At 38.5% G+C, this 14,671-nt stretch overlaps 2 protein-coding genes across 2 annotated transcripts in view; both read right to left on the bottom strand.

Moving 5' to 3' along the window:
- The window catches only part of dhx30 (DEAH (Asp-Glu-Ala-His) box helicase 30), a 30,849-nt gene extending 24,605 nt beyond the window's left edge, over positions 1-6,244 (bottom strand). The window contains 5 exon segments of the mRNA XM_056265327.1: positions 43-151; positions 1,705-1,853; positions 3,749-3,859; positions 5,821-5,948; positions 6,038-6,244. Coding sequence (XP_056121302.1) covers positions 43-151; positions 1,705-1,853; positions 3,749-3,859; positions 5,821-5,948; positions 6,038-6,212 — 672 coding nt within the window. The 5' untranslated portion in view covers positions 6,213-6,244.
- Positions 6,245-7,058: 814 nt separating this feature from the next.
- Positions 7,059-12,571, bottom strand: zgc:113293 (uncharacterized protein LOC550593 homolog). The gene is made up of 5 exons (XM_056266862.1): positions 12,303-12,571; positions 11,591-11,935; positions 11,078-11,377; positions 9,403-9,516; positions 7,059-7,405 (listed from the first exon to the last, which is right to left on the bottom strand). Exons 1-5 carry the CDS (start codon positions 12,382-12,384, stop codon positions 7,389-7,391), a joined length of 858 nt encoding a protein of 285 aa, XP_056122837.1. The 5' UTR covers positions 12,385-12,571; the 3' UTR covers positions 7,059-7,388.
- Positions 12,572-14,671: the final 2,100 nt, after the last annotated feature.

The raw sequence follows: 14,671 nt of genomic DNA, 5'->3' as shown, positions 1-14,671 counted from the left end.
TTGTCAGATGTGTGTGCTGGTCAACAACAGTCTCGAACTCACTCTGACTCTGCAGGATGATGTGGCGACCTGAACGACACTACCCAGAAGTGCCCTCGGCTTTGGAAACATGGAGAGTGCCTCGTTCACCGTCGGATCCTCTTCTATTGGCCTATAACACGTCAAATATCAGATACAGATGGACATCAGAACAAATGCACAGACATGTACAACAATGATGTATCAAATAATGTGTCAAATCTATGTGAGAGTAATGTATTGAACCATAGCATATGGAAAACTGGACTCATGTGACAACGACGTGATGAAGGATTTCTGAATCTGATCTCCAAAGCATTCTTTCTGCCAGTGTGAACAAAGACCAAAAGCCAATTCGGACAGTAACTGTTTCTCATGAAGACGTCTGTAAAAATAAATTTGCACTGTACAGTGCTAGCCTGGATGCCAGCCAAAACCCCGCACACAACATTTTTTGGTCGGGAAGTTCGGTCTGGACTCGATCCATTGAGTAATTATGATCGGTTCAGAATTAGTCGGGCCAATCAAATTGCCTGGGCGGGCTTTATACGATGATGGACAGATGATCTGCAGTTACGTAATCATCACGTTATCAAAGAGCGCTTGGGTTGAACTGGTTTCCCTCAGAGATGACTGCAGCTGGAGAACTGAGATGTATAGATTCCGCTATCGCGTCTGTTGTAAAAGAAATCGACAGCGCATTCATTTTAATAGACGAACAGAGAACTGTAATCAAGGCATTTGTCGATCGGAAAGATGTGTTTGCCGTCCTTCCTACGGGATTCGGCAAAAGTTTATTTTATCAGCTGGCTCCGATGGTCACTAAGAAGATGGGACGCAATGAAAACCCTGTGGTCGTTGTGGTTTCTCCTTTGGTCGCACTCATGGAAGACCAAGTAAAAGAAACAACACTCATTATTTTACTACTTCCAGCGTGCGTGTAGTTCTGTTGACAATTTGCGTATCTCATAAAAAAACACTTACTGCGTTGCTCTGATTGGTTGTAGGTCTATCCAATTGAGTGCAGAGTTGTTTTTTTCCTAGTTCGGTTAAGACACGCCTCATAATCAAAGCCCTATGGAGCAGTATCAGACTCACATTCTGACTAGAATATGAGTATGACGAAGTCAGGCTAGTACAGTGCATGGCAGTGGTTAAAAATATTTACAACAAGACTTTTGGATTGATCTCTTCTTGCATGTAATTTAGCCAGGACTTTTTACACGTGTGTTGGGAGAAAAACACGGACATTCTGGAATCAGATGGCAATAAAAATCCCAGACTAGCCTCTGTAAATGCTGAAAATACCTTACATCCCCATGAGAAACAATTACCCTCGAAATGGGGCTCAAGCACATCTGCTAACACAATGGGATACCTCAGGGATCACTGCTTGGCCCCATCCACTTTTTAAAATACAGAAAAATCACTAGAACATATTAATTAGGCACATTGCTTTTGCTTACTACATCACTAACAAGTGTCTATCCTTGCACGAATATTCCGTCAGTGATGTGTTCCAATGTAAATTTCTGGACCTGTAAGTATTTTATGATTTGGTGACTACAATCTCATTTGCAGTTTTCTTTTTACACATTTCATTCATCTATATACTTGAATATGACTGGAATGATGAACATGAAATGATAAACTCAGGTGGATTATTCGGGAAGAGTATTAGACTACCCTTGGGCTCGTTCCTTCCGTGTTTTCTTCTGGAAAGGCAGAGACTCATCATCTTCTTCTTCATCTACCCAGACAGATGTCGGCCTCCCTTTCGGCCTCGTCTTTCCTCTAACGGATGGTTGCTTTCCTTGACCAAGGACTCCCAGCTCCTAAAGACACAATGCACAATTTTCAGGATTACTAAACCTACAAACAGTGTTGTTGCAGCAAGCAACTCTTCATCATGGGCTATACTACATATAGAAAAAGAAGCAAGCAAGAGACCATGCTGTATTTAAAAAAAAAAAGTTTGAATTTAATACTGTTTTCCATACTCGTTTCATGAAATTACAATGAATAGGGACCAAAGATTGAGCTTTAACCCTTTAGAACCGGCTGTGTCGTCGCCGACACAGACAAGCAAGCTGTATTAATTGTACCGTAACTCTTCAACCGTTCGCACTATCAAAACCATTCAAATTGCCCCTGACAGTAGACAACATGCGCTTTTCGGCAATATACGGCTTATTACGGTAATTCCGTCAGCAAATGACAGCAGCTTTCTGGCAGAGCGGGAAGGAAGGATTTGAACAGAGAGATACGAAGCGCGTCAGGTTAGAGTGTTTTGGATTGCATAAAATAGTAAAAGAAACTAACAAATACATCGCGAAAGAAGTGGAAGACAGCAGAAGAGGGGATTGGGATGATTTTTAATGAAACTTGGGAGGCGGATGGCCGTTACTCTTTCACATATCTTAGCATGTGGTGTATGCATGTGTATGTGTGCGTGCCTATGAATGGACGCATTTGTATGTGTGTGTGCGGGTATGAAAAAAAGTGTCCTAAATGAAAACTGTGCAACCCAATGTCACAAAAAAGACTTGTATCTGATGTATTATACTTCATTTTTCAACTTTAAAGTGTTAGTTCCTTCCGTTTGTGATATTTCTGTTTTTTTCTAAATAAAAATCAGAAAATGTATTCTCGTTTTTTAAAATTTTTGTCTATTTAAATTCTATTTACAAACTCACCACACACAATAATGGTCAATAACTGTAATTTGTTTAAAGCTAATCTTTTTCTGAAAAAGATGACACCTTGCACATGAAGATAGCACATTATTTTAGAATTTTACAGTCAAAGAATAAAAATGTGTGAAAAACACCTATTTTAGCTTCAGGTTCTAAAGGGTTAAACATGAAGCAAAAGCACAATAAAAGAGGAGTCCATACAACTCTTGCACTATATTATCCCATTCTTAAAGTCCCCCTGTGGTGAAAATCCAGCTTTTAATGTTGTTTATACATCTATGTAGTGTTTTTAATATGCTTTAAGACAAACCATGTGTAAACTCATTAGTCGACAGCATTGCTGAGTATTTTCTGCTTAAAACCGCAGTGGACCAAAGATCGCTGGTGTTTCTGACGTCACAAACGACCTTGTAACCAATCAGATCAACGTGTGATCGTCAACCAGTGGATCTCTGAGCTGAGTGAGTGAGTGGAGGCAGGGCTCATTTGCATATTCATAGAACCACGTATACTAAATGAGGCAAGGGTGTAGAGTAACACTCTCAGGCTATTTGAAGGCATGAAGAGATTTTTTTTCCAAGAAAAAAAAAACTTTAACTGTGTAATTTTGGTGATCAAAGGTCAGTTTTAAGGGATAAAATTATTGACTACAGGGGGACTTAAAGTCATGAACTGGGGAAGATTATCAGGGAATAACAACAAGGCTTTAATAGACTTGGAATACAGTGCACAAGTAATATTGACTAGTTTTATGAAACGTTTATTGTGCTTTTGCATCCCCATTCATGGCCATTACATGGAAAATATCGAACTTCTCCTTTAAGGCCCAAATATACTTCAAGCTAAATTAAACTATAAAATTATAAAAAATTAAATGATAAAACTTAATTTTATTCTATGAGTGTCATTTAAAACAAAATCGGGCTGAAACTAAGTTAATTTGGATGTCATTTCGGGAGGCTTGCCAAGGTGCCCTATTCTATGAGTGTTTGCTCTGGTGGAGGTGCTGAAGTGACTCTACATCTCACACTTACTCTGAGTTTACACAGAGCAGCAGCTGCTGCTTGACGCTCGGCCTCCAGCTTACGAGACCCAAAGCCCTCCGCCTCCATCGTCACGGGCCACTGGAGGGTGACTGTTGCTCTCTGAAAGACGTTGTGAGAAAGTGTACAACAAATACAATGGTATTACAATATTCATCACACAGTAACGTTTCATAAGCTATAAAACATGCTTCTTTATTTGAATGAGCTGTCCAGACCAGGGATTTTTTAGGCTGTGTTCACACTTGGCATGTTTGGTTGGATTAAAACGAATCCTGCTCTGTTAGTGCGGTTCATTTGAATAAGTGTGAACGCTGACATCCGAACCCTGGTGACACCAAACAAACAGAGAATGCAGAAAAGAAGGGTCTTGGTCCACTTCCAAGCGAACTCTGGTGTGGTTCGACTGAAATATGAACGCAACACGGACCAAAGACATCAAAGTGAACAAAAAAACAGACATGATGTCACAAGATGCGACCCTAAAAAGGACAGAAAGCTCAAAGCATACCTGATTTTTCTTGTCATATCGCAAGTTGGCCCGTCACAGGCATCAGAACCGCGTCTCCTCGCAGCAGATCTTGGTTTGTGTGTGTGTGACGGAGGGATTCCTGACGCTGTTTTGACTCCTTTACACTCTTCACGAGTTCTCAGCTGGTCAAAATACCATCATATGTAGTTACGCACACACAACGAGCGCATTTAGCCCAGAACACAGCATTGTTTTGGATGCTCGGTAAGTTCCGTCTCGAAACCGATCAGGTTGTGAACATCCCTATGCCTTTTAGGTTCGGTCTTAAAATGCAAATCTGAACGCTATAAGTACTAAATGTTGTTTTGTTTTTTTGGTCCAGACCAAACAAACCAAGCGAACCGAACTACAAGTGTGAACACAGCCTAATCTGCCACAGACCCCCATATATGATCATTCCATTGGCGAGGGACCCCCATCCTAACATTTAAAAGGCAGCGTATACATACAAATTATGTATAAAGGCCCAATTTATACTGTAAAAAATAATGTGTAATATATTATGTGGAAAACATTTAGTTTACATTTTTTACTCACAATAGCACTGTATTGTGTATTATTTATTTATTTATTTCTAAATCTAATTTTATTTTATTTTAATCTTTTTTTTTACTTTTATAATTCATTGTAATTTGTATTTATAGATCTACTAATATCGAACTTATTTTAAACAAACACTTATTTTATTCATTTATTTATATCAAATGTACATTTTAATCTATTTTTTATTTATTTTAAAAAATATTTACATTTTTATATACTGTTTTTCTTAAAACATTTCCCCGAATCCCCGTTTTTTTTTTTCTTTTACGACGGCTCATAACTTTCAGACCTGAATTATTTCCACAGAGCAAATTGTTTTTTGTCCACTACAATGGACATCACAACTGAAACAACATAAAATCCTCATATTTTAACCATAAATATGAACTAGAGTTTGTGAACTAGTGTTATTTCAGGTCTGTGTTTTAGCTAGGCTCACAACTAACTCATGAGGTTCCTGCTGATATCTTTTAACACCTGATGTCCATTGTGACAGGCATTAAACTTTTTTTAAAATCCTGTTCTGCAACTCTGAAATATCTTCAAAATAACATTGAATATTATCACTTGATGCTATTAAGTTTATAATAGGCGAAAGTTGATGAGGCTATCAAGAACATAAATGTGCATATAAAATATAAAAAGGTTGGTTACCCAACCATGCCTGAAGCTCAATCAGATTTAGTTAGAGGGCGGTATCTTCATTGTGATTGGTTGATCAGAGACCAATCAGTGAGCAGGCATTACTCATGTTATAAAACATAAAAATGTTTTGGTTTACACCAAAAACGATGTGATATCCATTCCAATGGCCGCAGGGTCTGAAGGGGTTAAATGAGTTACATAAAATGTAGATTGGTCTAATTTGAAACCGAAAAGTGAGAATGATTACCCCTAACGAACTGCTATAGTTAGGTCATTCTAGCTCTTTAGACACAGTCTTATTATAACTGTAATGTCAAAGCAACTGTCCCAGAGAGGCTCTAACCTTGACCTCCCCATCGCTGCAGCTGTACTGGATGTACTCGGACAGATCGGACAGACCCAGGGATTTGGACAGTGTGGTGTACAAGAGGTTCTTAGGTTGAGGAAACTCTCGGAGAAGATCAGGACCACCTGTACGCAAATGACACTGTCAGAAATATAATAAAAGCGCGTGCGTTGAGAATCCTTAGTCTTTCGCGTGATGATCTCGTGCATCTTACCTTTGTGAACAGTTTCCGGCGGAGAGTGGCGATGTTTATGGATGACACCTGTTTTAGTCCTATACTGACTTACAAAAGTCCAGTTTGACCAGATGTCTTTATTAATTTCAAGAGTTTTTCTCCTTAAAGCGACGAGTGCCCGAACCGGCATGAGTGCAGTGCAGGACATCGCCATGTCTGTTGTCTTCTTCGCCGCTTTTGACGCGTAACCCACTGGCGACAGCGCCACCTATACTGCAATGAGCGAAGAAGTTGGAAAATAATGTTCAAATATGGAATTAAATTGTTCATATTTACAAATACAGAAAACAAGATCCACAAAGAAATGTAATTATTTTATTTTTTTTATACCGCGAAACAAAGTGGCCCATCGCTCCAGTACAAATATGTGTGCTCATATAGGGCTCAATTGTTGTAACAGAAAGTGTACACTGTACACTACATTATTATGCTACTGTACTAAGGCATAATGCAACAAACACATGTAGACTCTAAAAGTTAACAAAATCTGAACGAGAATCAAGCAGAGAAAATCATGACAGAGAAAATGACCTTGACTAAAATGATGACCTCACGTAAATCAATCTGTTTATTCCACAGATTCTCAACCTTTTTTTCTTCTTTTCTAAATCAGATGATGACTGAAATGTATTCAAATACAGATTCGGCTAGGCAAGAGAGTAGTGATAAATCAAAATAACACATAACAGAATTTTATTGACTTTAGCTGGTTACAAAGTGTTGTAAAGTTAGGCTGCTTTGGTGAATCCAAAGGCTGAGGTCAAAATGAAGCACACTTACATGCAGGTCACAGTACCATTGCATCAAATGACAAAACTGAAAATGTGGGGGTTTTTTATACATATAATTTATTTTAAAAAAATCCAAGCATACATTGGAAATAAATATAGACTGAGCTACTGAGAATTATACATTAATAGACAAACAGGGGAGGGGGCAGAAATACAGTAACTATTGAAACTGCCAGAATCTTAATAAAATATTGAGTTGATGCGTTTAAATGAGGATTAAAACATCTTCAAGTTTCTCATCACAAAATTGAAATATAACAAATCACACTGCTATAATTCTTCAACGAGTGGCATTGAAAGCACATTTGTTAAGATCAACTGAAGGATTTTTAAAAAACAGTCAGTCGGCATCAGACCACCAGTTCATCATGTCTGGACGGACATTCTGAGTGATGGTGACAAAACACACATGAACGGACTCCATCTTATATGTTGACATAATAGACATCACACTAACCAGAGAGCTTCAGTGTGTGCAATAATACAGTCTCTCCATCACATCTTTCCACACATTCTGCATTTCATCCTCACAGTTCTCTTCAGCAAGTTTCATCAGCTGGGTAAAACACACCAAATGTTAAGATTAAAAAAATAACATTTTACAAAACATTTTTGCTAATATATATATACACTCACCGGCCACTTTATTAGGTACCCCATGCTAGTAACGGGTTGGACCCCCTTTTGCCTTCAGAACTGCCTCAATTCTTCGTGGCATAGATTCAACAAGGTGCTGGAAGCATTCCTCAGGGAGTTTGGTCCATATTGACATGATGGCATCACACAGTTGCCGCAGATTTGTCGGCTGCACATCCATGATGCGAATCTCCCGTTCCACCACATCCCAAAGATGCTCTATTGGGTTGAGATCTGGTGACTGTGGAGGCCATTTTAGTACAGTGAACTCATTGTCATGTTCAAGAAACCAATTTGAAATGATTAGAGCTTTGTGACATGGTGGAAGTAGCCATCAGAGGATGGGTACATGGTGGCCATAAAGGGATGGACATGGTCAGAAACAATGCTCAGGTAGGCCGTGGCATTTAAACGATGCCCAATTGGCACTAAGGGGCCTAAAGTGTGCCAGGAAAACATCCCCCACACCATTACACCACCACCACCAGCCTGCACAGTGGTAACAAGGCATGATGGTTCCATGTTCTCATTCTGTTTACGCCAAATTCTGACTCTAACATCTGAATGTCTCAACAGAAATCGAGACTCATCAGACCAGGCAACATTTTTCCAGTCTTCAACTGTTCAATTTTGGTGAGCTCTTGCAAATTGTAGCCTCTTTTTCCTATTTGTAGTGGAGATGAGTGGTACCCGGTGGGGTCTTCTGCTGTTGTAGCCCATCCGCCTCAAGGTTGTGCGTGTTGTGGCTTCACAAATGCTTTGCTGCATACCTCGGTTGTAACGAGTGGTTATTTCAGTCACTGTTGCCCTTCTATCAGCTCGAACCAGTCTGGCCATTCTCCTCTGACCTCTGGCATCAACAAGGCATTTCCGCCCACAGAACTGCCGCTCACTGGATGTTTTTTCTTTTTCGGACCATTCTCTGTAAACCCTAGAGATGGTTGTGCGTGAAAATCCCAGTAGATTAGCAGTTTCTGAAATATTCAGACCAGCCCTTCTGGCACCAACAATCATGCCACGTTCAAAGTCACTCAAATCAACTTTCTTCCCCATACTGATGCTCGGTTTGAACTGCAGGAGATTGTCTTGACCATGTCTACATGCCTAAATGCACTGAGTTGCCGCCATGTGATTGGCTGCTTAGAAATTAAGTGTTAACGAGCAGTTGGACAGGTGTACCTAATAAAGTGGCCGGTGAGTGTATATATATATAAAATAAAGCAAATTATACTAATGTATTAATTATATTATTATATGAAGAAGCACAACTGTTTTAAACATTGATAATAATCAGAAATGTTTGAGCATAAAATCATCATATTATAATGATTTCTCAAGGATCATGTGACACTGAAGACTGGAGTAATGATGATGAAAATTCAGCTTCGATCACAGGAATAAATTACATCAAATATTCAAATAGAAAAAAAAAAAGTTATTTAAAATCATAATACCGGTATTGCTTTCTTACTAGGGCTGTAACAATATATCGCAATACAAAAATGTAACAATATGTATTGTGTATAGTTCACCCCTAAATGAAAATTACTGTGAGATAATAAAATAAAAAAGTTTACAGAGTTTTAGTGTCAGTACTACATCAAACTATTATATATGATGTTGAATATAATGTATAATAAAGCAATGGGAGAATATTTGTGGGTCCTGATAATGCCAAATGTTACCAGTAAAAAGTGTCCAACATTATTTTAAATATACATTTTTAGCATTTTAATCAACAGTAAATTGTTTTGTTAACCTTTTATCATATCTTGGAGTATCGCACTAATATCGTATCGCGATGTGTATCGAATCGTGACATGAGGGTCTCGTTACACCCCTATTGCTTACTGTATTTTGGTCAAATAACTGGTGAGCGACTCAATCTTTTGAGCGGACTGTATGAGAAATACTTACTCTCTTGTTCTGCTTTCCTACGTTTCCTACAGACACACACTATCACAACAGTCACTGTGAGAACTACAGGAATCAGCAGCAGGAGCACCAGACAGTAGAACAACGAGTTGAAGTCTGAAATGATAAACAGCTTGATGTCAAAAACACATTAAAAAACATCCACAATAGTATTAATCTAAGTATTACTCAATGCAATCAGTCCCACAAATGAAAATTCGGCCATTTTCTCACCCTCATGCTGTTCTGTACTCGTACAACTTTCTTTCTTCCGCGAAACACAAAAGATGATGTTTGAAGAATCTTTCAGCGGTTCATTGGATTTAGATAAATGAATGGAGTTTAACTTTCCACATTATTTTTAACATAAGATCAGTCTCGGCCATTTGTAAGTTGAATGTGTGAGGCTTCCGGTCAGTTATTTTACCAGTACAAAAACACTAACGCTGCTTGATGTTACAGTCTGGTATTTGTAATCATATTTTAATTTATTATCATATTCATAAACACACTGGTTTGTAGCGCACAGTTTTAACGTTTCTTGCACTTATTCTTAATGTGACAGCAGGTGCTATTGTGCTGCTTGATATTGCAAAGTGCAATCTGTTGTGTTCATTTAATTCATGAACGCAATCATAAACAGTGGTTTCTAGCGTGAATTATTTTACAGCATTTCGTTATCCTTCCAGTTATTTACTAATGACTCAGAAAACAGCTTACTTCTGTGTTGCTACATAAGGTGTATAACGGCTAATGAATTACATGTAGAAGTACAGACAAAAACACCTGAATCATTCTTCAAATATCTTCATTTGTGTTGTTTTGCAGAGCGGCAAGAAATCATATAAAAGAACAGCATGAGGAAATGAACTACACTCTTAAAAATAAAGCTTTCAAAAGAGGGGTTTTCGCTATGCTATAGAAGAAACATTATTGGTTCTGCATAGAACAGTTCTTAAAGTCCCCCTGTGGTGAAAATCCAGCTTTTAATGTTGTTTATGTGTCTATGTGGTGTTTTTAATACGCTTTAAGACAAAGCATGTGTAAATTCATAAGTCGACAGCATTGCGGAGTATTTTCTCCTTAAAACTGCAGTGGACCAAAGACAGTCTCAAAAACACGGTTTGAAATCGCTGGTGTTTCTGACGTCACAAACGACCTTGTAACCAATCAGATCAACGTGTGATCGTCAACCAGTGGATCTCTGAGCTGAGTGAGTGAGTGGAGGCGGGGCTCATTTGCATATTCATAGAACCGCGTACACTAAATGAGGCAAGGGTGTAGAGTAACACTCTCAGGCTATTTTAGGGCATAAATTTTTTTTTTTTTTCATGGAAAAAAAGTTTTAATAATGTAATTTTGGTGATCAAAGAGGAGTTTTAAGAGATAAAATTATTGACAACAGGGGGACTTTAAACGAACCATTTTTTCTTATTATGAATAACTAATACATTTTTTCCACTATAAAGAACCATTTTTGGAATGGAAGGTTCCTTGGATGTTAAATATTCTTCATGGAACCATCAATACCAATAAAGAACCCTTTATTTTTAAGAGTGTAAACTTTCAAATGATGTGCACAACAGTACAAATGTCTCTAAGCTTTCAGTTACAATAAAGTACAGTAGAGACTGAGAAGAGTCAGTCATGCAGAAGAAAAGAGAAGGCGCTGACATACCTGAAGGCGGCTGGCAGAGATCTGAAGCGTTAAGCAGTGCCGTCTGGTTGCTGAAGGGGTTGTTCACCACACAGCTGTAGGTGTTTTCATCCAGATCCTCCATTTCCAGAGGTATAGACAGTGTGTTGCTGAGGTCAGAGCCACTGACGCTGGACACTAAATCATTGCCTCTGTACAGGGAAAGAGTCGCCCGTGTCGCATTCTTCACAGAACACGTCAAGACACATGCTGGACCTGAGGATCGTTCCGACGCCGTGGAGTTCTGAGAGGCACTGCTGATCATGGGAACGGGCAGAGGAGCTGGAAGTAAAAATCAGACCCCATTAGTCACATGTTGAGATAAAAATATGCTTTAGAAGTTGTTTTCATTGTTAGTTCACCTTAAATGTATTTAGCAAACTAATGTTAATAAAGGGAACCTTACAGGGTTACCAATAAACAATGATCTCATAAAAAGAGACTTAGAGATCCAACAAGCTACAGGAAGAATAAAACGTATTATTTATTTCTCACCGTAGACTTTAACACTGAATCTCCTGATGGAAGTCTTTCTGCCGTTGACGATAGTTAATTTATAAACTCCGGAGTGTTCAGATCTAGTTTTCTTAATGGTCAGAGACCCGGTCTGATAATCCAGTTGCAGTCTGTCTTTAAATGGCACCTGTTGACTCTCATATATGTAGAACATGTAGGACCATTTGATGATTTCAGCTATCAGGGTGTCTGGACTGTCCGGTCCAAACTTCCACACAATGTCATCATTTCTCTTAATTTCTCCAATATCTGTGTGCAGAGTGACTGAATCTCCCACCATTACTGACACTGTTTCAGTGTTATCCGTCTGTGCACCAAACACACCTGCAGAAACACAAACAGCGCGTTATGAAATCATGTTGACTTAATCCTAGCTGAGGAAACTTGCTTTTTATTACTTTATTAACTATTTAATATTAAGCTTCAACACAGCCATGAGTGGTTTAAGATAATTTGATGGAGTATGGCTTGTTAACTGATGTTTGATGTCATTAAAAACGACAGACATTGGGAACAGTTTCAAAAAGGATATCAGAGAGAAAGAACACCTTTAAATTAAGAAACTGTAACAATATTACACTGCTCCAAACTCTGAAACACTTACAACACAGTTGGGGGGGGGGGATGGGGGGGGGGATCTAGACCAGATCCCATTATTATTAATAATAATATTAAAAACTCCTCAACTTACCGGCTAGTAAACACAAGATTACGACAGTATTGAAACGCATTATCCTCCACAACTCCAAACAGTCTCTGAAAACTGAGCTCATGTGTGCGTTGAGAACTGCTCCACACTCACTGGAACTGGTAAATTTACTTGTTGTCGAAATGTGGTTCGTAGCTCGTGCCAGTGGCTCATCGACTGTGCCAAATTATTTTATTTTTTTAGTGGATCGACCTCGATTGTCGCGCGTTTAAGCTGAGATGAATCACCTATGGTCGCCACGCCCACCACCTTTCGGCACGCGCGCGCCCATTACTGCAGAGAAAGAGAGTTTGTTCCTACCAGGTGGCAAACGTTTCCAACTTTAGTGGTTTATAATTGCTTCTAAGGCACAAACTTGGCTTCGCGTTAGGGTTACGATTTTCTACACATTTCTGCTACTATTTCAAGAGGCTGTTTTTTAGTGACTTTTGCTTTTGAATGCAAAAGATGCGTTTTTCTCCACAACCAGCAACGTCTTAAAGGGATAGTTCACCCAAAAATGAAAATTGGCCCATTATTTACTCACCCTGAAGCCATCCTACTCACCCATCTTTCCGACGAATACAAACGGAGTTATATAAAAGAAAAATGTCCTGGCTCTTCCAAGCTTTAATGGGAGTCAATGGGTATATTTTTCCATCAAAGTGCATCCATCCAAGATAAAAGTGCTCGAAATGGCTCTTGTGGGTTAATAAAAGCCTTCTGAAGTGATGTGTTTGTGTAAGAAAAATATCCATATTTAAAACTTTATCGACTAAAATAACTAGCTTCCGGCAGACAGCCGTACGCAAGTCGACTTGCGCCAAAAGAGTAACACTTGAACTTGACACAGAACGTAATGACGAACGCGGTTGACCAGCCCTGTTTGTTTAAACCGCGAGAGGCGTCAAAGTTTACTCTACTCCTACATCCTACGTCATACATCGTCAAGTATTACTCTATGAACTATCCCATTAATATTTAGTCAACACCAATGCTGTCAACGGAGGGGCAGAAATTACTCAGATTTAATTAAAAAATATCTTCATTTGTGTTCCGAAGATGAATGAAAGTCTTACGGGTTTGAAATGACATGAGTAAAGGATGACAGAATTTTTGGGTGTACTAACCCTTTAAGAAAGCTTCAGTGACTGCCTCATTTGCCATGAGGCGAGGCGGATCTGCCGGGGTGGCAACTGCCACCCTAAGAAAAAGCTTTGCCACCCCAGAATTATCACAGAATAAAATATAATTGTAAGCAGTGTTTTAAGTGCTGCTTTTCAGCATTGTTGCTTCAATGTGATGACATAAAAAAGACAGCATAACGCAAAATGATGGCAAGAAAACACGTCTTTAAATAAACTTGCGCATTCAGCGCGCCCAGTGTAGTCAGCTTCATTAACAAATGACTCTTATGAACCGGTTCTTTGTGAGTCAAAAACACACAGTACAGCTCAGTTCACTTATACGAATTGTTTTTCCATTTGTTCGTGAATCGTAAAATTACTGCTGCTTGGCTAACTCTTGGCTTAGATTTTCTGAGAAATCTAATCACATCCGTATATGTCTGATATTCATTTCGTAATTGTTTGGTGAGCTGATTCTCCGACCGCGCTCTCCACTTTTATCATATGGGCCTTTATTGCCATCCGACAAAACAATAACATGAAATAAGTAAGATGATCCTGATCACAGAAACTAATAGCAGAGTTAGGTAAGAATCTAACCGTATTGCAGTTTTTCTCGATTGCTACAACATTATAACTGATTCAGTTGGCCCAATTTCCCAAACCATTCATTCCGTTCTCAAAACAAGACATTTCTCAAAACATTTTACAATGAGTATACATTAGGTGGCGAAACTGATGACACAACAATCAAAATCTCTGCATCCTGGAGAGAGAGATGAAAGAATAATGAACAGGGTATGTTATATATTTACAGTACACAGTACCATTAGATAAGTACTTTACCAGCACTATGGATAAGGGAAATTTCACTATTTTATGTACAGTAAAGAGTACCACATGTTGTACACCCTCAAACTTCTAATTGTCAACTTTATTTGTAGCCTTTTTTGGTGTGTGTGTAGTACTGTATTTTTGCAGAACTGAGAAATGACTGCCTAGGGATATAGTATTGTGTCAGAATACCAAGAAATTGCTATAGCTGTATACTGTAATGAAATTTGGACAAATGTGCATATATAATATACTTTTTTTCTCTCTTTATTTTACTGTACTGTTATTGACAGTATACTTGACTTGGTGCCATGATGGATATTGAAATTTTGTTATTTATTTTTTATTTTAAACAGTAAAGATGATTACTTTGTGGTAATGCAATATTTGTGAACAATATTTGTATGTCAG

This window comes from Rhinichthys klamathensis, unplaced genomic scaffold (assembly GCF_029890125.1).
Source record: "Rhinichthys klamathensis goyatoka isolate OS25496 unplaced genomic scaffold, OSU_Roscu_1.1 h1tg000011l_1, whole genome shotgun sequence".
Classification (NCBI taxonomy): domain Eukaryota; kingdom Metazoa; phylum Chordata; class Actinopteri; order Cypriniformes; family Leuciscidae; genus Rhinichthys; species Rhinichthys klamathensis.
The sequence above is the reverse complement of the archived record's forward strand: the minus strand, read 5'-3'. Positions and strand labels throughout refer to the sequence as shown.